Source organism: Euprymna scolopes, chromosome 36, assembly GCF_053919585.1.
Source record: "Euprymna scolopes isolate OS-2025 chromosome 36, ASM5391958v1, whole genome shotgun sequence".
Lineage (NCBI taxonomy): Eukaryota > Metazoa > Mollusca > Cephalopoda > Sepiida > Sepiolidae > Euprymna > Euprymna scolopes.
In genome coordinates, this window is record NC_136517.1 from 68817124 (window position 1) to 68843607 (window position 26484).

The window sequence follows — 26484 nt, forward strand, 5'->3', positions numbered from 1 at the left end:
ATCACCTAATGATGCAAAAAGTCTGATTTGACTCACTGATTAAATTAAAATATCTATTCCACAAAAAAAAAAGAAAAAAAAGGTTGATATTCCGTAAAACCAAACCAAACCAAACTGAATTGAATTAATCTTGTATTTTTATTTTATTTAAATAAAGCAATAATGCGTTTAAGAAATGAGATTAATTCTCTCTCTGGCAATACCATGATTTAATCTCCCTCTCTCCTGATACGATAAAGATCAGAAATGTAAAGAAATTGAGTCCGTGTTTAGTAAAAAAAAATGTATAATGAAACGGAAAGTATGTGAATGTAAATAATTCCAGAAAAAAACGGAAAGAACAAAGCAAACTGTTGGATTGCGATAGTTGGCTATAATGGAAAGGTGGTGCTGTGTTCGTTAAAGGGAATGTAATCATTTCAATAATCCATAAATATTGGAATGGGTAGTTTCAGCCAATCATAATGTGAGGTTCAAATACGAGGAGGCATTAGTATTTTTACTGTGGAAAAAGGGAAGGTAAATGTTGTATGTAATAGGGAATGGATCAATTACGTAGGAAGGGTCTAAAAATAAGTCTCCTGTGAGTATAAATATGCAGTGTAAGTGGGTGACGATAGTAGTACTTAGCAAATAGGGGCTAAAATCGTAACTACTTCCTCTGATGATGATGATGATGGTGCTCCTAGGGATAAATGTAAGTTTCATTATGAATTAATGTGTTTAAAATGTCATTCTTTACTTAAATAAGGTAATGGCTAATAGCGTAAACATAATAAATTTGCATGTGTCATCTGTTGTTGTAAACCTATGGTATTTTGGTGCAGAGGGGAAAAACCATGCCTCTTTTATTATATATAGAGATAAATTTTGGAAGTGATTGTATGGAATTGATCATTCTAAATATTAATGCTTAACAAAATATTCTTGAGAATGTGATAAAATGTTTGTTCAATCTAAAAACAAAAAACAAAACTGGCTGCTGTCCAAATGTAATTTCTTTTTTTTTTTTTTTTACATAGGCACCCCCACTTATCAATGCCAAGAGGCTACTCGAGGATAAGGATTAAAAAATTGGACAATATAGTAATCGTTAGTAATGGAAATTTGGTAAATTTGTTAACTTATAACATATGGAACGGCTCATCAAAAACTTGTTTACGTTAGATTTGAAGATAACCATATTGTAGTCAGCTGGAAAGCAGGAAAACAGAAGGCAATTCCATAGGTGTGCAGTTCTAAGAAAGAAGCTTTGCTCATGGAATCTATATTTAAGTTTAGGCACAAATAAAGAGTGGGAGAAATTAGTGATAGTGTTTTCTGCTAGACGGGTGTTTCTTGTGAAAGTTTGGCGAGCAGGGGAACCATAGATTGGAGCTCAGCCGGGCACTTGCCATGAAAATAACGATAAAGCAGAGACAAACTTGCAACATCTCTTGTGTGTGAAAGAGGTTGCAGGGAAGAGAAAAGGACATCCCCTACGAAGTCTATTTTGAACTCTATCAAGGCAGGATAAGTCCTTTCTAGCAGATCCTGCCCAAATGTGGCAATAGTACTCCATTCTTGGACGTACCTGGCTCTTATATAGATAGAGAATTGCATCAGCAGTGAGATATCTACTTAATGAATAGAAGGATCCCACCATTTTTCCAGTGGCTTTGGCAACAGGTTTGATGTACGTGTTCGATTTAAGATCAGGAGTAACGGTTAAGCCCAGAAGCTTGTCAAAACATGAGGCCTCCCCAAGACGAGAGCCATTCATTTCAACTGATGCCAGATGGGGATCAGAGCGTTGATTATGTAAAGATAAAAGCTTGGTTTTAGATGCATTAACAGTAACCAACCACCTCTTTCCCCATTGTACCACTTGCTCAAGATCAGAGAGAAAATCAGAGAGAACTTGGTCGTTTACGGTCTTAGATGTGCTACCATAGATAGTAGTGTCATCAGCATAAATGTCTACGAATAATGTAAGGATGTGATTTGGAAGATCATTAATGTAGATAAGGAAGAGAGTTGGGCCAAGGATGGATCCCTGAGGGACTCCAGCATTAATACTGAGAGCTTCTGATTTCTGCCCATCAACCCCTACTCTTATAAACCTATCAGAGAGAAATGATTTAATAATTGAGAAGACATTTCCAGCTATACCGTAGCTGGAGATCTTGTAAAGTAAACCTTTATGCCATACTCTTTCAAAGGCCTTTGATATGTCAAGAGCAATTGCCCTAGAAAGGTAGCCCCCATCGAGAGATTCGCTAATCCTATGAGATATAACTGTAAGCACATCTGCTGTAGATCTAGCAGAATGGAAACCATATTGCATGTCACCAAGAAGGTTATTTTTGCTGAGATGGTTGATTACTTCTCTCTTTAACACATATTCCAGCAACTTACTCATGACGCACAGGAGACTTATTGGCCTGTACTGAGAGGGAGATGACTGATCACCTGAATTTTTAAATACAGGGCGTACTGATGAAATTTTCCAGGGTGATGGGAAGCAATTCTTCTTAAGACAATGTTTAAACAGTTTTGTAAGTATGGGTGCTAGTTCTGGTTGAAGTCTTTTGAGTACTATAAGTGGAATATCGTCAGGGCCGGTTGCTTTGCTGGAATCAAGGTTTTTGATTAGCTTAGCAACATCATATACAGATATTTGTATATCACATAACGTGTTTTCTGATACAGGAGGAAATATTGGAGGTTGGCAGCCTTGGTTGCAAAGGGTAGAATTAGCTGCAAAGTTCTTGGCAAAGAATTTGGCTTTGTCTGATGCTGACAAGATTACCTCAGGTCCATTTATGATAGTTGGGATAGAGCACATGCTTCTGTTCAGGATCCTATTTGCTATTTGCCAAAACTGGTGGGAACCAAGCTGCTGCTCAGCTACTTTGGACTTCACGGACTGAGCATACAACTCTCTTGCATTCTTTATTACTTTTTTACAGTGGTTGCTGGCAGTCCTGGAACCAGCTTTAGTCTCAGTACATCTATTATGTTGGAAGAAATGGAAAAAGTGATTTCTGTGCTCAATAGCAGCAGCACATTCTGGAGAGAACCACGACTGGCTGTTAGGTTTTTGCTGGAATTTTTTTTAGGGTATGAAACGGTCTATACCTACAATTAAACATTCTGTCAGGTCTGATACTATAGAGGACACATCCTTTTTAAATATGGAACGCAGAAGTAGATCTGATATGAATGTATGGAAGCTATCCCAGTCAGCCATAGTGAATCCTGGGAAATTGTATTCTCAAGAGAAAAGACAAAAAGTTCTTTAGTTCTGAAATTCAAGATTACTGTCTCAATAGGCCTGTTTTAAAATTCTTTAGCTCCAAAATTCAAAATGGCTATCATTTTAATGGAGTGCACATAGTTAAAAAGATATTTCTTATCATTATAGCTCAGAAATTTGACTTGGGAATTGTATTTAGTTTTAGTCTCTTTGAAAAGTCTTTGATTTTCAAAAGAAAATCCATTGTCTAGACTCATAAACAGTTGCTGTATATTTAAAATATAATAATATTTCTCCGAAAATCAATTATTTCTTTATGCTGGAGAAATAATATAAATATGAATGTCTCTGTGCCACATTGGAAATGAAGTTTTTATGAACATGCAACGGCATCAACTTGATATTTTCAGTATATTATACACAGATGTTGATAATCCAGTTGCCAATGTGAAAATGTTTTATGTAAGACCCCTATGCATGCCAATATGTAAAACAGATGTTAAACCAAATATTAAAATGTTTATTTGTTGTGCCGCATGTCTATAGGCTTGAGCTGACAAAATGGCAAACATTTTTGAGTATTCTGGTCTTAATATAAAAATGCTAGTGATTGAAAGAATTAGATGATTATAAAAATAATATGTTATTTATTTAAACAATTAAATTCTAAAAAAATATTGAAATGTTATTAATTGAAAGAATTAGATATTATAAAAATATTAAAATGTTATTAATTGTAAGAATTAATTATAATATTAAAATGCTATTAACTGAAAGAATTAAATCATTATAAAATAATATTAAAATATTATTGATTGAAAGAATTAAATTATTATAAAATAATATTAAAATGTTTTTAATTGAAAGAATTAAATTATTATAAAAGATATTCAAATATTATTAATTGAAAGTATTAAATTATTATTAAAAAATATTAAAATATTATTAATTGAAAGAAATTATTATAAAATAATATTAAAATGTTATTAACTGAAAGAATTAAAATAATATTAAAATATTATTAATTGAAAGTATTAAATTATTATAAAAAATATCAAAATGTTATTAATTGCAAGAATTAAATTATTATAAAATAATATTAAAATGTTATTAACTGAAAAAATTAAATTATCATTAATTCATATTAAAATGTTAATTGAAAGAATTAAATTATTATAAAATAATATTAAAATATTTTTAATTGAATGAACTAAATTATTATAAATTAATATTAAAATGTTATTAATTGAAAGAATTAAATTATCATTTATTCATATTAAAATGTTAATTGAAAGAATTAAATTATTATAAAATAATATTAAAATGTTAATTGAATGAATTAAATCATTATAAAATAATATTAAAATGTTTTAATTGAATGAATTAAATTATTATAAATTAATATTAAAATGTTTTAATTGAATGAATTAAATTATTATAAATTAATATTAAAATGTTATTAATTGAAAAATTAAATTATCATTTATTCATATTAAAATGTTATTAACTGAAAGAATTAAATTATCATAAAATAATATTAAAATGTTATTAATTGCTAGAATGGTCTTAATTTAAAGAATTCGATTATTATAAAAATAATATTGAAATATATTAATGTAAAGCACAAGATATGGTACTATTATGTTAAAAAAACAAAAACAAAATAAAAATCTGTATGATGTATGTTGCCATGATGAAATGAAAATATCATATTCCAAAATTATGTAAACTTATCCAGTAGTTTTATTTGAAAAAAAAAAAAATTATTATTATTATTATAAAATGGTTGAAATCTCTTAATTGAAAGCATTAAATTATTATAAAATCATATTTAAATTTTTTAATTAAAAACATTAAATTATTTTAAAATCATATCTAAAAAAAAAAAAAATTATGATTAAATCATATTTACAGCTATTAATTAAAAGCGTTAAATTATTATAAAATCATATTAAAGTTTTGCTTGAACGCATTAAAGTCACATTTGAATTAATTGAAGATATTTAATTACAATAAAATCATGTTTAAATATATCAATTTAAATAATTAAATTATAGTTAAATTTATTAATTGAAAGCATAACGTTATTATAAAATCATATTTATTAATTAAAAGCATTCAATTTTCTGTAAAATCATATTTAAGCTAATACTAAAAAAATACTGACCGTGTTTTTCATAATGACTCTAAAGACATCCAAGAATATATCATTTGTTCGCTCAACATGCAAATAAACTTTATTGACACCGTGATACCAGACTTTGTATACATCCATGAGGAATTTAATTTGTCTCTCACGGTCGGCTTCAGACACCTCTTCCATCTGCAACTCGATTGTGTCCAGGGCATATTCGTAAGCCATCTGTGAGAAGCACACACGTTCAGCGTCACGCAAATATTTTCTAGTAAAATAAAGAATAAAGAAAAGAAAAACTAGGTTAAAGACTAATGACACACAGAATCACATATTTGCATGCTTTCCAATTTGGACAAATCTGCTATGCCATGAAAATAACGATAAAGCAGAGATCATGATATTTTAAATATTACGAAATGAACACAGTAAATGTTTGGTGACTTATTTAGTTAGATTTTATTATCATTATAAACTATTAATTACTTTGATAGTGTGTGATACTTCCAGACTTGCAATCTGTGGCATTATGGATCTAGGGGCGAAGTTGACCGACCTTGCTGGTGGATTCTCATGAATTTTTCCAGCTCTAGCTTGAAAAGATCAGCTGTTAAAAAAAATTAAAAACAAAAAAAAAAACTAGGGATTGTAATGTCAACTAATGTTATGTGATCGCCGGGCAATGCCGGTTAGAAAATAATTATTTAGAATCTATCTATTTGTTTATCTATCTATTTGTTTATCTATCTATCTATTTGTTTATTTAATATCTATTTTTCTCTAGCTGACAGAATGACAATAGTTGAATCGTGGGAAACAATAGTTGAGTGAACGTTGCAGGTGCAATGAAGGGTCAGGGTGTCATTATTTGACATAGATCAAACTCTATGACCGATCTAAAACTTGCACTGGAAATTAGGTAAATGAGGCCGGATCTGATGGTTGGGGAAACTTAGTTGAATTTAGTTAATTTTAGTTAAAGTTAGTTAAATTTAGTTGAGTTGATTGCTAGACACGAAAGAGACAAGATGTAAGAATCAAGGTCTCCTCAAGAGGAGGGGGGGGTTCCAGATGGAACCAGAGCAAGCCGAAGTTCGCCATTCGCTCCAGTCTGATGTGACAAAAAAAAAACGCCTGAGGTGAATAAATAATATATATAAAAACAACCAGCATCTTGTGTCACGAAAGTGTCTTTGTTGAGAGAACCAGCTCCCAAGATGTTGGCGAATCCACCCAGAAGAACAAGCCAGAAGAAACAGGTATATCACATCACATGATATCTGTGTATTATGTGTAATTGTCACACACACACACACAAAGAGACATTAAAGGCATTCACAAGCTCTTATATAAGAACTCTCCTGATAGGATAGATGTTAAGAATACCTCTCTCCTCTTTATAAAGACAAAGCAAAATTTTTCATTACACTAAGGTGTTTATGACAAGTTATTGATAATAAATTCTCACAGTGAATTAATCATTTTATGGGAAACATTCGTTTGTTGTGGAGAGGAGAGAGAGAATAAAAAAAAAAAAGAAAAAGAAAAGAAATTGATTCATCACTCTTTCTGTTTTCAAAGAGGAGAAATAGAAAAGTTACTGAATTAGATATATTAATCTCAATGAGAGAGGGGGACGAATAATGGCTCATTAAAACGAAGGGTTTGAAATGATCAGGGAATTTCCTTATCACTGCCCAGAGAAAACAATGTTAGAAATTGCCAACTTCATCTAGACAAGCTTAGGAAAAAAGTGTTCAAGTGTAAATAGAAACTCCAGCCAGCCAAAACGTATTTCTTAAATCAGAAAGAATTATAAGCTACATACTCTAACTTTCTTTGTATATGGACTATGTATGTACGTATGTACATTCTGTTAGCATATTTAAGTGAATAATTATTTTTTATAAAAACCAATAATCAATAACTTGTTAAGTGATTCAGTTTTTCAGGCATCAACAAACCAGTTCTTTCCAGTGGTTGTCGGCTAAATGATGGAACTGCCCCCCCCCCCCTTCACATTTTTGTGAGGAAAGAAACCATCAGCATGACCAGCGACCAGATGACTAAATTCAGAGAATGAAAGTATTGTTTTAGTACCATCGAAAACATAATGATATAGAAATTGTGTTATCATACAGACTTAATTGAAAGCATTAAATTGTTAAAAATCATAGCATTAGATTTATGTAATCATACTTAAATATTTTAATTGAAAGCATTAAATTATTATAAAAACATATGTAAATCTATAAATTAAAAGCATTAAATTATTATAAAAACATATGTAAATCTATAAATTAAAAGCATTAAATTATTATAAAAACATATGTAAATCTATAAATTAAAAGCATTAAATTATTATAAAAACATATGTAAATCTATAAATTAAAAGCATTAAATTATTATGAAATCATATGTAAATCTATAAATTAAAAGCATTAAATTATTATAAAAACATATGTAAATCTATAAATTAAAAGCATTAAATTATTATAAAATCATATGTAAATCTATAAATTAAAAGCATTAAATTATTATAAAAACATATGTAAATCTATAAATTAAAAGCATTAAATTATTATAAAAACATATGTAAATCTATAAATTAAAAGCATTAAATTATTATGAAATCATATGTAAATCTATAAATTAAAAGCATTAAATTATTATAAAAACATATGTAAATCTATAAATTGAAAGCATTAAATTATTATAAAAACATATGTAAATCTATAAATTAAAAGCATTAAATTATTATAAAAACATATGTAAATCTATAAATTAAAAGCATTAAATTATTATAAAAACATGTAAATCTATAAATTAAAAGCATTAAATTATTATAAAAACATATGTAAATCTATAAATTAAAACATTAAATTATTATAAAAACATGTAAATCTATAAATTAAAAGCATTAAATTATTATAAAAACATATGTAAATCTATAAATTAAAAGCATTAAATTATTATAAAAACATATGTAAATCTATAAATTAAAAGCATTAAATTATTATAAAAACATATGTAAATCTATAAATTAAAAGCATTAAATTATTATAAAAACATATGTAAATCTATAAATTAAAAGCATTAAATTATTATAAAAACATATGTAAATCTATAAATTAAAAGCATTAAATTATTATAAAAACATGTAAATCTATAAATTAAAAGCATTAAATTATTATAAAAACATATGTAAATCTATAAATTAAAACATTAAATTATTATAAAAACATGTAAATCTATAAATTAAAAGCATTAAATTATTATAAAAACATATGTAAATCTATAAATTAAAAGCATTAAATTATTATAAAAACATATGTAAATCTATAAATTAAAAGCATTAAATTATTATAAAAACATATGTAAATCTATAAATTAAAAGCATTAAATTATTATAAAAACATATGTAAATCTATAAATTAAAAGCATTAAATTATTATAAAAACATATGTAAATCTATAAATTAAAAGCATTAAATTATTATAAAAACATATGTAAATCTATAAATTAAAAGCATTAAATTATTATAAAAACATATGTAAATCTATAAATTAAAAGCATTAAATTATTATAAAAACATATGTAAATCTATAAATTAAAAGCATTAAATTATTATAAAAACATATGTAAATCTATAAATTAAAAGCATTAAATTATTATGAAATCATATTTAATTCTTTTTAAATATTATGACGGTATATGCATACTTTCAGTTTCCAGTGAATGCCTGAATCTGTTTAAAAAAACCTGAGACTAAGCAATGTTACATTTGTAATCCTGCAGTTTGCGATCGCATTTAACTTGTAATCCATCCTGACTGTAGACAATAGTCCTTGGGAAGTAAGGATTACATTTGTGACTTTCAGATTACATTTGTGACATTTTCAGATTACATTTGTGACTTTCAGATTACATTTGTGACATTTTCAGATTACATTTGTGACATTTTCGTGACAAACATAATATTTTTTTCTTTTGATGGTTTCTTTTTCCTTTCACACAAAAAAGCAACAGAAAAATTAAGGAAATTAACAGAAATAGAAAGAAAAAGACTAAAACACAAAAAGCAAAATAATTAATTTTGTTTAAAAACTTTACAGAGACTTTCGGAACACAACAGACCAATGACTTTTAGCTAATTTGGTGATGTTTGAGAAAGCTCTATGTGACAGACTCATTAAAAAAGGGCAGATCACAAGACCATAGACCAATTTGAGGAACAGACAACAGCAGGAAGAAGAGGTAAAAAACTTTTGGTTCCCTTATTTTTCCAGTTCAAGTGCATTGTCACATTGCAATTTTTATTTAGTTTTATCATAGCAAATTCTGCTTTTTTAAGATGAAGAGAGAAACAAGAAATGTTTTTTTGTTTACTATAGTAAAAAAAAAAAAATCTAATATAATGGCCTGATGAAGTAGTGGGAGCCAAGTTAGATGAAACCAGTACGATAGAACCGAGTTAGATGAAGCCAGTATGATAAAACTCGTAAAATTTCCTGGGAGTTACAAAAAAGAATCAAGGTAAATCAGCAGACCTCCCTATGGTGGCAATCCCGCTTCACTACAAGAGTAGCTGACGGATATACAGACAGAAAAAAAAAGGGTAGTTTATGGATTGGCAGATGCTCTTGTTGACCTTAGGAGGTACAGGTCTAGTTTATTGAGATGATATATGCCAACAATCAAAATATAATCTAATTAGAGCTGTGTGTATTATTGGAGAAGCAATACCACATCCAGGTTGTCCGAAAATTGACATGCTTGAGAATCGGTAAGAATAGGGGCGGTTTGGGAAAGTTGATTGAAAATATCGAGGTTAGCAAACCTCGCTTTTCCTGAAACAGTTTCTCTTTTAGCTCCTTGTCTGTATCTACTATATTTGCACAGGACATAACTATTCTTGAGTGGAGCTTCACATCTGTGTCTGCAAAAGCGATTATTGACAGCTAACCGAGACATGATAGCTTTGGCTTTTAAAGAATTGGAACAAGTTAAGCCAATAGAGATGTGGATTGATAAGAGCAATCATCCATTAAATTAAGGCTGTGTAGAACACTGATTCACAAGAGAAAATCAGTAGAGGCAGTTAACGATATGCTTGTAGCAGTGGTGATATAGGTCCAACTCTCCCTGGAGTTTCCCAACCGTAATTGTTAAGAAGGATGGTAGATATTGGTATTATGTAGATTTTTGGTGGTTGGACACGTTGTTGCATTGCGGCTGATTAACAACATTTTAGTTTTCTTCAACTTGAATTTGGAATATTGGCAGATGGCATTAGAAAAGAAAGACTAGAAGAATGCGCCTTTTCATATCGCTGCAATATTGCGTCTTTTCATATCTGTGACTTGATGGGGACCGAGCGATGCTAGTTGATTAAGGAACAGCTTGTCGCCTGGGTGGTCTCATTGACACGAATTCAGAAGAATTTGCACGGCTGAATTCTAATGATGATGATGATGGGTTGATGTTATTTTAAACAGAATATGTCTGTTTCTTGGTGGATAATCAAAATGATCTCCCCTCACTGGGAATATCACAGCGCGTGTCAACACCAGAATAAGTCATAAAAATAAATCCGAAGATTAACAGACAGACTGTGTTAATAGATTGCCGATAGAGATGTCGTCCAGTGACGGAGGTAGAGACCACCCGAAGACCAGTTGAGGCTAATTAGGCGTGAGGTTTCGTATTCCTGGCATGAGAACGTTTATTTCCTCGCTGAAGGGGCGGAGGTGGGGAAGAAAGAAGATGAGAAGGGAAAATCTTTTCTTTCCTTTTCTTTTTGCTTGGATAAATGTAAGGGTCGCTTTATTATTTTTCTTTTCTTTCTCTTCGGTAACCAAACAAGCCCTTACTGCCCCCCACCCCTCCGAACAAAGGCGCGGCCACTGTTTGGTTGACCACCACTTGTGGGCATACTTGGAGACGTGAGTGGGGGGGGGTTACAGCTAGTGATTTTTATAAAACAAGGTGAGGAAAGGGAGAGAGATTCTTTTGCGACACGTTCCAATACATGTGTCTCTGTCAGCTGATCCCTTCCCCGTAGACTGACAGTAGAAAAAGAATAAAGTGCTTGGTAAAGGAAAGAAAACTCTAAGTTGCATGACTAGGCCAGTGTGTAACTATTATTTGTAAAGTCGAAGACAATAATCAATTCTATGTTAAGAAAAACCAATTAAGTTTTGACTTTCTTTTCTTTAATTCGAAATGCCATTGTGAATGCAATATATTTCTTCGATAGCCCAGGTGACGTTTGGAAGCTGATTTGAAAGCGGGGCCGCAGAGCAACCGACGATGATGGAGACGAATTCGACCACTAGACGAAAACATGGGTAACACCACAGGAACTGGCTAAAGCTGCATCTCAACCCCAACCCTGTGCATCTGAGCTGCCCTGTAGGGATTACATATCGCTGTAATATTGCATCTTTTCATATCGCTGCAATATTGCGATCCTGTGCCTGTTTTACAAGTATGTTAATGGAATGTGCTCTGATGAACTCGTTGCACTTGTGCCCCCTCGACATACATATTCCCAACAAACCTGTTTAGCAAAAAAATCTCATCCCTTCACTGTTGAGGTCCTCAAATGACAGAAAGCTTTCTATTCAAATAGTTTCTTCCCTCAAACAGCTACACTTTGGAATTCCCTTCCCTAATTGTACTGATATGCAGAAGTTTAAATGTAAAGTAAACCAACATCTTGTTAACCTTTCCTAGGCATGGTCCCAAATAGCAGATAAACACCTGATCTATGGTTCAGAATGTGAACTCATCATTGAGAAGATTCAAACTGATAGCGAAATAGCTTAGAGTCAGTGTGAAGGCAACAATCACCTCCAGATTTGTAATACAGAAGAAGGGATGATCACATAAGTGCTAAATTGTTTGTACCCAAGAAGTGGTAAACTGAGAGATTAGAGTCGTACCATGAAATGATTGTCTAGGAATTGAGAAGACTTATGAGTTGATAGGGAATTATTACTGGCCAAAAGTCACTGGTATAGTGAGGTGGTCAGTCATGTAGATAAATAGCAGGTCGGGGAAGGCTGCCCTGGTAATGGAGACCAACATGCCAAATTATCCATTCCAAAAGATGAATACATCGGGGTCATATGGAAAGACTGCTCAGAGTAATCTTTATATACTGAGCTTTGTCGACTGATTAACAAATTGGCTTTAATATACTGTATAGAAACTGAAGAAAATGTTCCCTCAGTTTGGAGCTCCTGAACAGCTGATCGTGTGAATCTCAACCAAATCCTGGCAGAGACATTGGCAAGTCTAAATGCAGATCACATAAGTACTTCAGTCTAGCACTTCCAAAGCAACATCAATTTCGAGACGTTTTACAGAGCCCTAGCTGATGTATTGGCCAAACTTACCGAGGAGGAAAAGGAAAATTGGGATTTGTATTTTTCTCAGGCATCAGCAGCCATTAGGTTCCCTACAAACAAGACCCCAAAATTTTCCTTCTATTCTTGTTTGGTAGCAATGTGATCATACTTGTGGACAACTTGTTGAAATCATGTCTGAAAATACATGGAGGACCACCATAAAACGGTCTTAAAGAAACATAAGTTCACACAGGTGAAAAAAGAGAGACCGAAAGAAAAATGAGTGAATAAACAAAAAAAGTTTATTATAAGCTACAGCTGAGGGAACATAAGCTAGACCAGAGATGGGTCACCTACTATCAGATTGTGCAGCAGATAAAGATGGTGTCCTTTGTGATCTGGCAGGAAAAACGAAATGGGTACATAGTAATGAGCTAGAACTGGCAAAAATAGAAGGTTGAAAAGAACCAAAACGTATAAGTGAGAAAAGAAGAGTAAGAAAAACAACTCTAATTGGGCCAGATGAGATGGAATCAAATAGTGAATCTGAATGGGAAGAAGTTGGGTGTAGGTTTAGTATTTCGGCTTATGAAAGGCCATGAGAGACGACAAGTCTCCACGTGGAAAAAGGAGTTGAACTAAACCTGATGGCAGTGAAAAGTCAAGTCAAGTTAAACCTAACTGCAGAGTCAGTGCAGGAGTTGAGCGAGTAGAAAGAGGAGGATAAAATATGTTTAACTTAACTGCAAAGAGAAGAAATAGCAAGTAAAGTGACAGAAGAGTTGCCCATAAAATTAAGGTTGAGCAAAACAGTCTACAATACAAGAGAAGGGAAGATAGGAAATCGATGAAGCGCTAAAGAGGTGGACTGTGATGCAATTGCTGACCTCAACATATTCCGTGCACGTGTAGGGTTCACTGGATGTGGCCTACCCTTTTGAATATTACTAAAAAACAATGAACACAGATGAAGGTAGACGAAAAACTTAGACCAAGATATGAACTAGAAAAGATAGATCTACAACCATATTGCAGGTTGGTGGAATGATTGAGCAAAGAAATAGCAAGTTTAGTAAGGATTGAGGATGAAGTAATCCAAAAATATGCCCATCATAACAAATATGTATGGTTGTTGGCCTCCTTAGTAAGAGAGACCAACTTGATGGAAGCGCAATGGAGACATATGAAACTATTTGAAAAGAATAGAGTTGATTTAGATGGAATAGAGGAGAGCAATATTATCGATAGTAAGAAAAATTGTTATTGTGTTGTTTGGAATGGTGTCAGAAGATGTGAGAGTTATTAAAAGAAAATTAGAAAATACAGAGAATAATCAAAGAATATTTTCTCATGTAGTAAGAGAAAGTGTATCGATATTAAACGGTATTAGGTTGGAGTTGGCCAAAAACAGGACTAGTCTAAGACAATTTCCCTTGGTACAAATGTTTAAGGATGAGGTAACTTAATATAACCAACATAATGATAGCAGAAATATGCAAACCAGATGGCTTTGTAGAGATATTTTCAATTATTGGCCATAATGAATAGGGTGAACCAGACAGGGCAGCAATAAATGATACTATTAAAACATGTGCACAGTTGAATATGTTGTAGTTAGGACACCTGTCACCAAGTACAGTGACCCTAGGAAAGTTACAGGAAGAGTTATTAAAAATACAGAGTTACCTCATAATTTGAGATTGCTAGTAGACCCCACTGAGCAATTGTGGAAAAATTATAAGTTGGGTGGAAAAATTATAAGTTGGAATGCGTTAAACTATTTCAAGGAAAAAGATTTATAGTGTTAGTATCCATCCTGTTGGTGGATTAGGATAGTATGTTTGAAAAATACTAGTTGGTGAACCTGGCCATATCATACTCTAGAGCTGACCCAAAACACAGGGGTGGCAAAATACAAGACTGACACCGAATTTAAAGCCTTAAACATGGCAAGAATGATTTCATGCTGTTGATAAAAGATGAAGCAAATAAGTGTAAAGCAGATGCCCTGAGAACATGCAGGTTGGTGAATCCGATTTATGTAACGAGCCATTATGAGCTGCGTGTGTTGGAATTATTTAAGACAAGCAAGGAATTAAGAGGAACTATGAAACGAAAGTACTAACAAAAATTGTGTTACCTTCCGCAGCAGACATGTTTGATGAAATCTGGGCACTGATTACCCAAGAAAAGATTGAATTATCTATAGTCTATGATAGTAAGCCCACAAAAATGATGACAGTCACACCTCAATCGTCAATTATAAAGCTACCTATCGGATGTGCAATCTTTAGGGCCTCAATTTCCCTGCCTCCTTATTACCAAAAAGTTTTCCTAGATTTGATGGAGATTAATGCTAATTAATATATATATATATATATATATATAATTATGTTCATAGTGAAGAAATTTCTTAATGTTATGTTACAAAAGATGCCAAAATTACTAAGATGGTGGAAAGAATTGATTTTAAGCAGTTAAAATTCCAATGAAGCCAAGTGAGAATTCAAATAAATCTGTAGAATACAATAACACTAAACAAAAGTCAGAGAAATATTAAGGATGTAGTGTGTGTGTGGCAGAAAGATATGATAAACTTGCAGAAATTTTCACTATTATGTGGTTATGCAGAAAACATTCCGAGAAAAACATCAGTAATGAGTCAATCAAAACAAATTATGCTAAGGTATAAAAATCTCGTATATGCAACTTCAGTATAATACAATCTAAGAAATGTGCGTAAATTACGTTGTGACAAAATAAATCACAATTTTTCTTTATTAAAAGCTTTTTTGAAATCACATACTACATGATCAATTAAAATCTCAATTTTGTATGTTTTATTAATGTAGGTATTGTTCATGATATCAACACATTTTATATCATAATATTAACAAATTTTATACAATGATATTAAATAATATTATATACTAGCAAAGATACCCAAGCGTAAAGTGAAGTCCCGACCTTGACCTTTAAAAATGGTGTACACCATCTCTTGATTGGAGACCATCATCATGCCAGTTTGGGACATGATCGCTCCAGTGTTGTGGGCTGTAGGAGAGTATACATACATAAGTATATATACATAGGCTATGAATTTTAACCTTTACTTTAGAAAAATGGTGTGCACCATCCCTAGGTGAGAGAACATCATTCCAGGTTTGGTCGTAGTCGGTCTAGTGTAGGAGAGTTGTACACACAGACACACACAAACTACTTTATATATATATATATATAGATAATGATACAATCATGCCAGTGTTGCCTACATTATTTTCCTACTGTTCTATTTTTTTTTTATTGTTTGAAATTTTGCAGTTTTCTAAATTTGTAACAATAAAATAATACATCACAGCATGAGAATTAGCAAGTGAAAAAAAAAAAATTGTCCGCATTTGTAACGTCATGAAAACATGACACATTTTGTGAATTTGCTTTGAAATAAAAGACATTCAATTCCATTATTTACCAAATGACAAAAAGTTGATGCAATTTCAAAAATATCTTTAATAATAAATTAGTTATAAACACATTTCTCTAATTTGTTCTTTATCATCTGACGACTGCGTGGATTTATTTTGCTGTTTTTAATAATTTTTTTTTTTTTGTATAAATATTTTCAGAAATATGTATTTGCGTACACCCACCTCTTTTATGCCATTCACAAGAAAATTTGGTAAACTGTTCATTATGAAAAACAATTAGCACTGACCTGCCAGGCTCTGGGGTTCGACTCAACTGAATATGAATCTGAAATAACATTTGATTATCACATTGTTTGCGTAGAACTTCCAGCAATAGTTTCACTGAGCGATTCATGTGAGAAGCAAAACTGCCCGACCTATCCACCTCTTCAATAGGAATACGCCAGATGCCCTGTAGGACAACAGAAATAAAATGCATTAGATTGACTGGGAAGCAGCAAATAAAATCTATCATTATGCAGTGCCTCTCTTTTTTCCAATTTTCTTTGATGTCTTTCAAGGCAATTCTGTCCTTCTTTAAACAAAAAAAATGTGGAGATTATAATTTAAAATTAATCAAATAAAAATAATACAAATAAATACAGAGAAAATGATAAAATATAAGCATTAAATTCTTTTTTTCAAAAAGGATAAACTTGCTGTCAAATTAAATTTCATAGATACGAATATGTAAATGGAAAGTCTGTCGTCATGTGACTATTTTTCCAGACGTTGAATAAAATTTTTCACATTTGTTTTATAAAAAAAAAAATTATATTTTATATATTTAAGAAAATGAGCAAATATAATGTGACGGGACACCAGACGATGCCGGGTGTCCCGTTCAGCTAGGTGAAGATAAGAATGCTTATGGCCGGGGGGGCGTGCTGATACTGTGTCAAAGATTAAGACAGGCGGTTGTTCGGCAGACATGATATCTGTTTTAATGGCGGAAAAAAAGGAGATTATTCTTCTAGTTGGATCTGGTGAGAATGAGTTTTTAATTGATTCGGACAGTCTCGAGAATTGGGCTCCAAAATGTCTGCTCGGAGTCGGGGACCCGCGGTGTGTTAACTCAGAGACCACCAAGCTAGTTTGACAGATATGTTCACAAAACAATAGAGAAAGAGAAAAGAATAAGATAACAGAGGGATAGAAAAAGAAATTCACAAGAGAAGAAAGAGGGGGGAATAGAAGATAATGGAGAAAAGGAAGGAAGATGCTTTTGATATAAACAACGATCGCCTACTCGAAAAAGAGTTAGAAGGGTTTTGGCAGTCTTTGGTCAGCGAGCGAAGCGTACACATCGGCTCTCGCCCCGCCTGGGGTGAGAGGCAGGGGCAGAAATCTCTAGACTAACTTGAAAAGATCTTGTTCTTAGCTAGAGAATTAACCTGAAATCTCACGTATACAACCTGCATCACGAAGCGCGGATAACGAAAACACGACGTTAAACAAATGTAGAATGATTGCAAATAATTATTTTATTTGGTTTAAACGAAAATGACCTCAGAGTTTTTTCTTTGTTTTTCGATTGCCGGCATAAGTGAAGATGCAGTTTATTTCAGGTATGCCCTGACGCCAGACGACGAAGACGAAGACATAAAACCAGAGTGACGGCCGAAGAGGACAATGTCGCCACACGGACTTGGGGTCATGCACGTTTAACGTGCCTGGAGCAGCGGAGGTATGTTTTCCAGGGACCAGTACGAGTCTGGTCACGCTGGAGGGGTCCACCACTAGACGACGCGTCCGTTACAGCGTGGTGCCGATGACTTAGGACCATCACATCTGGAATGTGCACGAACGAGTTACCACAAAAACAGTTTGAAGCGTTTGGAACTCAGTTCTCTTGAAAAAAAAATATATAAAGGAAATGGAAAATAGCACAGAAAAATGTTTAGAGAAAAAAAAAAGGAAAAGAAAATAGGAGAAAAAGAACGATTGAAAAGAAAACTTATCGAAGAGAAAAGAAAGACTGACATTGAACGTACCGAAGGGAAAAGAAAGAGTGAAATTGAACTTTGAGGGCATAAATAGCCGTCAGAATGCAGAAAAAAATGTGCAGCGAGACAGGGAAGTGGAGATATGGAAAGGAAGGAAGCAGACGAGAAAGGTAGGGGCAGATTTTTATTGGTTCCTATATGCTTCGCCCAGATTTTTTTTTAGGCGCTGTTGTCGGTGCTTTTCGTTGGTTACGTATTCTGTAAAGATTTTTATGTTTTTATTTATATTGCAAAGTATTGTTGATTTTATTTTGTCACCCCCAAAGAAAAAAAGTGAAAATGAAATATTTATTTGTTTAAACGGGTTGATACGTTGTTGTATTGGGGCATTAAGAACAGTCGCACATATGTTATCACTGATATGAGAGAGAGAGAGAGAGAGAGAGAGAGAGAGAGAGAGAGAGAGAGAGAGAGAAACCGGCAGTCGGGCAGTACCGATGCCATTCTAAGACCGTTAAATAGACGGTGGGTGGGAGAATTTTATTAAAACTAGAGAAAAGAAAGAGAAAGAAAAAAAATTTTTTAATTTGTTGACAATTAATTCCATTATTGAAATTTAGTTTTAAGTGTTTAAACTGCCGTATAGGAGTAGATTTGATCCAAGTATGTAGGTATGTGCAGGCGTGTGCGTGTGTATGCGCGTGTACGGGTGTATAGGTGTGGTTACCTAGATAGATAAATAAATAAAGAAATAAAAGGGAGGAAGAAAGAGAAAAAAAAAGAAGAGACGCCATTTAGAGGCATATCAAACGGGTAGCAATAAAAACCAGACAACCCCTGATAGCGGAGGGGGTCATAAGATGAGAATAGCCACGGTTAGGCACGCGTAGAGGCCAAGGAAAAGAAAGGAAGATAAGAAACAAAAAAAAGGGGGAAAATAAGAAAAAAGAAGAGACGCTAATTAGAAACATACCAAACGGGTAGAAAAAAAAACAAACAAAAAAAACAAGATAGACAAGCAAACAGAGGTAGTCATAAATTATGAGACACGCGCCAGATGAAGGGAGAGAGGCGAACAGAATAAAACAGAATTGTAGCACCCTATTTATATTGATTGATGTATATCCTGAATCGTTTATTTTTGAAAATCTATTCTTGCCCAGTCAGGTATTCAAATCTTAAATTAGTCATTAAAAAAAAAAAAAAAATAATAATAATTATTGTAGTTAAGAAGAAAAAAAAAACAACTTAATGATTGAGGGATGTCCTGTGTTTAAGGGTTTCTATTGGTCGCTCGGCGGCGAACTCCATTGCTCCTACGAAATAAAAAATGGGCTTTAAGACATCTTAGTACCGAAGGGAACGGGTGGTTGGAAGACGTAAACCCAGTGCACGGTTTGCAAAATTATCAAAGGATGTGGCACGAGAAAACATATTGTGAGGTTGTTGGAAAGTGTGCTGGTCGCGTGGGACGGCGTAAGTCCAGTGATGAAAAAAAAAGGGAACCTGTGATTGTCAGGTATGGTAACACGAGAAAACATATTGTGAGATTATTGGAAAATATACTGGTCGCATAAGACGGCGTAAGTGCAGTGATGGGACATGAAAAAGGACCTGTGATTTTCAGGTGTGTTATACTAGGAGAAGGTAATTACTCCGTCAATTTTTTTTTTTTTTTCTGCCTCGTTGGAGGGCGAGGCTGAGTACCCTCCCTGGTATTCGAAGCAGTATACCAGCCGACCAGGAGCCTGGCGGAAAAGAAAATGCTTCACAAGGGGGCATGGCATGGAGTTATTGTTCGCTGACGGCTGGGTGAGCACAGGATGCCTAGAAACGTTTGTTGTTACCAGTGAGAGTGAGAGAAGTAATAATCTAACTGATGGTAGTGTTAAATCATTTAAACTGTCGAGTAGAATATCTTAAAGAAACTAACGGTGCTGATATTGTTCTGTTTTGGAAAAGAGAAATTTAGAAATGCTCAGTCGAGAAGGATTTCTCCTTCACGGGACGGGGATTGAATATTGTTAGTGTAGCGTTGAAACAGTTGTTGCACTTGGTCTCTGACCAAATGGCGCTGCGGGGACAAATTATGGGACTGAAGGGCAGGATTGCCTCGGTCGGGGAGGATCTCTCCTTCACTGGATGAGAATAGTGCATGTTGGGTGTGGCGTTAGGGCAGATGCTGTACCTTGTTCCGAGTGAGAGAATGCCTATGGGACAAGTGAAGGTAATAAAAAAAAAGCTTGGGTATCGTAGAGCTTAATGAAAGCTGTACAGGAAAGTGCAACGTTGTGTAAGTATGGTTTGGAAAACGTATTAGCTGTGGAGGAAACTTAGTCTCCTTGCACCGGGGTACTTAGGAGAAACGATATGCACCCTCCCCAGCTGGCACGCCTATGTTGTTTTATATTTGGGACCATGGGGAAGAAATTGAGATGAAAGATCTGTTGCCGTCGGTTAGATCGATGCACTAGAAATGTACGTGTGTGTGTGTGTGTGTGTGTGTATCTGGTTGGTGTGCCTGGAAACTTTTGATCTCGTAGGAGAAAGAATTAATTGTATTGGGAATTCTGTATTGTATTGTATTTGGGAAATTCTGGAAAAAAAGAAAAAAAAGAAACAGTTTAGTTGAGGACGGACCAGATTGGGAAAGGAAGGGGAGTGTCAGAAGAAAAGAAAAAAAAGAAGACGAAAAAAGAAAAAATGGATATGTGGATAGGATTTGTTCAATGAGGTGTGAGAAAAGAAAAATCTGGAGAGTGTTTTTTAATTTGCAGATAGCTGGATAAGGATGTGAGTGGGGGTCAATGATGAAGAGACGTCCCCAATGTTAAGTGTAGGGAGAAATCAGGTGAGCGTAAACCACTGACGGCAGCGCGCCTGGGCGGGGCAGGGATACCAATGAGTGCCCTCCACCAAAACCTGGATAGGGTGCATGGGCTGCAACTATCGACAAAACCCAAGGTTGCAGCACAGTCAATCCCTAAGCCATTATTAACAAAAAAGAAAAAAAAAAGAATGGAAAAAAAAAACAAATATAAAAAGTGCAAATATTTTTCTGATTGTTTTATGAATTATGAGAAAGAGAAAATGAACAAGTAGTTAAAGGGTGTATGAGCCCTCCTTTGATAGTGAACTGAGCATGGTTATCTTTCCTCAGTTGCATGCACATAGATTAAGGCATAGAGAAGGACCGATATTGAAAAAAAAATGAAAAGAAAAGAGAAACTGTTTTGCATGTACATGGGTTAGTCACCTTAAAAGGACTAGTAGAGAAAAAAAATGAGAGTTTAACAATCGAAAAAAAAATATATATGCATGTATACAATCTCATACACCGGGATAAACAGAACCATTAAAGCAGAACATTTTTGCATGCCGAATGGACAATTTTTGTTAGTTGCTGTTAATTGACCAAGACTGTAGAATTACTAGTTTCGAATCCGGCTTCTGATGCAGGTCGCGTATATGCCAATTATGGCTAATTGACAGGTGTAAGGGGAGGGCGGATGTGACGGGACACCGGACGATGCCGGGTGTCCCGTTCAGCTAGGTGAAGATAAGAATGCTTATGGCCGGGGGGGGGGGGGGGGTGCTGATACTGTGTCAAAGATTAAGACAGGCGGTTGTTCGGCAGACATGATATCTGTTTTAATGGCGGAAAAAAAGGAGATTATTCTTCTAGTTGGATCTGGTGAGAATGAGTTTTTAATTGATTCGGACAGTCTCGAGAATTGGGCTCCAAAATGTCTGCTCGGAGTCGGGGACCCGCGGTGTGTTAACTCAGAGACCACCAAGCTAGTTTGACAGATATGTTCACAAAACAATAGAGAAAGAGAAAAGAATAAGATAACAGAGGGATAGAAAAAGAAATTCACAAGAGAAGAAAGAGGGGGGAATAGAAGATAATGGAGAAAAGGAAGGAAGATGCTTTTGATATAAACAACGATCGCCTACTCGAAAAAGAGTTAGAAGGGTTTTGGCAGTCTTTGGTCAGCGAGCGAAGCGTACACATCGGCTCTCGCCCCGCCTGGGGTGAGAGGCAGGGGCAGAAATCTCTAGACTAACTTGAAAAGATCTTGTTCTTAGCTAGAGAATTAATCTGAAATCTCACGTATACAACCTGCATCACGAAGCGCGGATAACGAAAACACGACGTTAAACAAATGTAGAATGATTGCAAATAATTATTTTATTTGGTTTAAACGAAAATGATCTCAGAGTTTTTTCTTTGTTTTTCGATTGCCGGCATAAGTGAAGATGCAGTTTATTTCAGGTATGCCCTGACGCCAGACGACGAAGACGCAGACATAAAACCAGAGTGACGGCCGAAGAGGACAATGTCGCCACACGGACTTGGGGTCATGCACGTTTAACGTGCCTGGAGCAGCGGAGGTATGTTTTCCAGGGACCAGTACGAGTCTGGTCACACTGGAGGGGTCCACCACTAGACGACGCAGGCCCGGGACATCCGTCCCGTTACGTGATGCGCGTGACGTCCGTTACAATAACACATTTGAGGATAACAAGTTTAAATTAGAAAATTTTTTTAAATTAGTGAAATTGGAATCCAGCAGAAAAACCTATTTTCTATATATATATATATATATATATATATATATATATATGTATATAAAATTATCTTGTCAGATTTTCAAAGTTAGACTCAAATAGCAATGTATCTGACACATCAATATTTGATTATGACAAACCAATTAGTCATCTTCTTTCTATCATTTGTAAAAAATATTTATTTATTTGGATTTCTTTGACAAAAAAAAACTATTTCAAGTAGAAAGATTGTTAAATAGGAAACAAATTAAAATAATGACTGCAAAAGCTGAGTAATGGTTTTTTACAAAATTCCTATGAATAATTCAAATAATGTAAATTTTCATTTTCATTTGAATATTAAAAAGAGAGTTAACTCCCTTATAATATACCCTTTTCTCTCATCTCTATATTAGTCAACTTGACATATTTCTTTGAATATGTTTCTCACCTATACGTGACTTACACATCATTTTTTAAAATTTAGTCTAATAATAAATAAAAAATAAACAGAAAATTTTAAATTCTTTCAGTTATAAATTTAAAAATGTGAACCCCCCCCCCCAAAAAAAAAAACAACTAAAATTAAATATTACTGAAATGCCAAATGGGTACCATTGAGGGTTAACATTTATAATCTTCCCACAAGAAAAAGGTTGGATGAAAACACAGAGATCATTTATTGTTTTGAAATTTTCTTTTTGGACTGAATTCTAAAATAATCTGTTATATTTTTCTTCTATACTAGCAGTTCAGCTCGGCTTTGCTCGGGCCCTATGTGCTGTTCATAACTTGCCCTATGTGTGAATACACTTCATATACGATTTCAAATGTTTAGGGTTAAACTATATCCAGTGGTGAGGCCCCAGCTTGCGGGCTTTGGGGAGTGTGGAGCCACCCTTTCATTGCCATTACTTCCAGGTTCATTCTGACCCAGAGTGGTAGTACCTGTTAGGGTCCCAACTATGGGTTCAATAGAAACCGTGAAAACAACAAATATATTCTATTAAAAAAAGTTTTCTTCAAAATCTTTGGATTCGGCATTAAATAATCTGAAAAGGGTTGATATGCCATAAAACAAAACCAACCAATCAAATGTTTAGACCAAAATTTATGTGAGTAATTTTGTAAAACTGCAGAGTTCAATTTTCTTAAACTTTACCCCCTTAACATTTATTATTTTGGTCTCAAATCAAAATACAAAGTTTTAGCCATGTCCAAGTTACCTATATCTAAAATTTCAAGTGTTTAGATCCAAAGTTGCCGGGGGAATTAGTAAAATCTGCAAAGGTCAACTCTTTTAACTTTGACCTTTTGGCAGCCAAATTTTCGCCCCAAAACTGAATAAAATGCTTTCCACATGTCTGAATACCCGTTATGTATAAATTTCAAATGTTTAGACTGAAAATTGGCTGAGTAGTTTGCTAGACACTGCAAATCTTTTGAACTTTGACACTTTAGCAGTTCAAATTTTTGACCCAAACTGATTAAAAAGCTTGCTCTATCTCTGAATAAATCTGTAAAATCTCAAATGTTTAGACCAGAAATTGGCTGAGTAATTTGGTAGAGACTGCAGAGGTAAAATTTTTAAAAAACTTTGACCCCAATTTTGACCCCATTAACATTTATTGTTTTGGGCTCAAATCAAATCAAAAAGTTTGATCATTGTCCAAGTAACCTACATTTAAAATTTTAAGTGCTAGGACCAAAAATTAGTGGAGGAGTTTGGTAGAGTTCTCAAAGGTCAAATCATTGAACTTTGACCCCTTGACAGCCAAATTTCTGTCCAGAAACTGATTAAAAAGATTTTCCCAAATCTCAATACTCCTTATCTCGAGTCTCTAGACTAAAAATTGACAGAGTTATTTGGTAGGGAAATGTACACAGACACACACACTTTCACTTTTATAGATATATAGATTAATAAAATAAACTCAATTTTTCCTCTCTACAAAAAAAATAGAAATACAAACTTAAGCAAAACGCATAAATCCAAAATTGTCAAACTATTTGCCAGTATCCGAAGCATGTTATCCAATAATTACCGTTAGGTTTCATTCTGTTTCTTAATATTCTAAATTATGTCTGGTCAAAAAAAATCTACAAAACATCTACTTTCAGGCTCCAGCAGACACAAGAAACTTTGCTAGCTCCATTAAACTGATCACGTCATAATAGTTTATTTTTTATCCTGTACTTTAAATATTTACGCATCACATCTATCATGCATAAATACTAACCACTCCCTTAAGCTACTATTATTAAATTCTGATCAATTTGATTGGTTGTCCATATTATAGGAATATCTTTTTAGAATGTTTATCCACACTATTCAACAGCAAAACATGGCATCAGTTAATTCTCCATTTCATAAACATATTCTTTTATATAAAAAATATGAATAAATATATTTTAATTTATAGAGATTTCATATATATTATAATAGAGTCAATTAAAAAACAAACAAAAAGAGACTTGGATGCCATCTTATTGTGTTATAGAAAAAATGCTACGTGGTGGGAAAGCGTAAGAAAGTTGAGAATTTTAAAAGATAGGAGAGAGAAAAAAAAAATGCCGGATGATGAGTGCAAACTTGCAAAAGTTAAGTTCGTAAGTAAACTCTATCAGTTGGACTAAGACGACAACCATGTTATCATGTTTGAAATTTACAACGGAAATTGAAGCAACTGTTTGCGCATGTGCCAAAACCAAGATTTTTACATGACCCCCGCCCTCTTCAAACAAAACATTTCTACATGAAATAATCAACCATTTTTTGATGTGTGTCTGGGAGATCGTTCTTTAACAGTACCAAGTTCATGCCAGTTCAATGCGGTTGACAAAGGTTTTCAGCGGACATACAAACACAACTGAGCATTTTATTACAGAAGATGCACAAATTTATTGCATTGTATCTCCTAACTTTGACCTTCAAAAATAACGTTGCCAAAAAACAATGTAAGTATTTTTTTTCATAAGATGCATATAATTCTTTTGAAAAATTTAAGATAATACTTTCCCTTTTAAAACACTTTAAGCAACAGTTGCTCTTATGACATCCAATTACTGCAAGGGTGCTTGTGAAGTAGGTACCTGAGCATAGCATATAGCAAAGTTCTACGCGAAGTACGGCTATCTTTATTAGTATATATACATACACACACATACGAGGTGGAACAATAAAATTGTCACCGTAAAAAAGGTGACATGATTCCATTTCTGTTTGATGAAAACTGATTTTTTTTTTTTGTTTGTTACAAACCATCTACTAGTTGGCCAGTTGTGTACAAATCCCAAGAGTGATAGGAGCCTTCTATCATGTCTGAAAATAACACAATGTTCAATAAGCGAGATCAGAGATGCACCACTGTACAATTCATGCTCTCTACTGATCCAAGTTATGACAACAGGACCATTGCCAGCACCATCAAAATGCATCACCGGATTGCCACGAATAACAGTGATGTGCCTAGAGTGATGAAAACGAAAAAAAGCAACAAACTTAGTACAGAACCCTGATTCCTACTTTATCAATGAAAGCTGTCACTAAAAAATGCTAACATGACTTTGGGCATTGAACAATCTTCAGATTGTCTCTAATTTACAAAAACCTACCAAACAGTATCTCTTCGCACTCTGCCCAAAGCTTTCTCTAAATTCCATAAAACTAAATACAGGTTTTTCTTCTTTTGCATTTGTTTCAGGATAAATATAATAGCAGTGCTACTTTGCTAGAAGACTAGACTGCATTTCGTCTCTACTTATCCAACTTCATATTTGCTGCTAAATTTGT

At 33.6% G+C, this 26484-nt stretch overlaps 1 protein-coding gene across 2 annotated transcripts in view; it reads right to left on the reverse strand.

Annotated features, from left to right (window-relative positions):
- LOC145260567 (calcineurin-binding protein cabin-1-like) overlaps nt 1–26484 on the reverse strand; it is a 567854-nt gene that overhangs the window by 183064 nt on the left and 358306 nt on the right. For both annotated transcript variants that reach the window (XM_080118824.1, XM_080118826.1), the window contains exons 39-40: nt 16443–16606; nt 5406–5640 (exon numbers count right to left, since the gene is read on the reverse strand). In XM_080118824.1, the coding sequence (XP_079974950.1) occupies nt 5406–5640; nt 16443–16606 (399 nt within the window). The remainder of the gene's footprint in view (nt 1–5405; nt 5641–16442; nt 16607–26484) is intronic.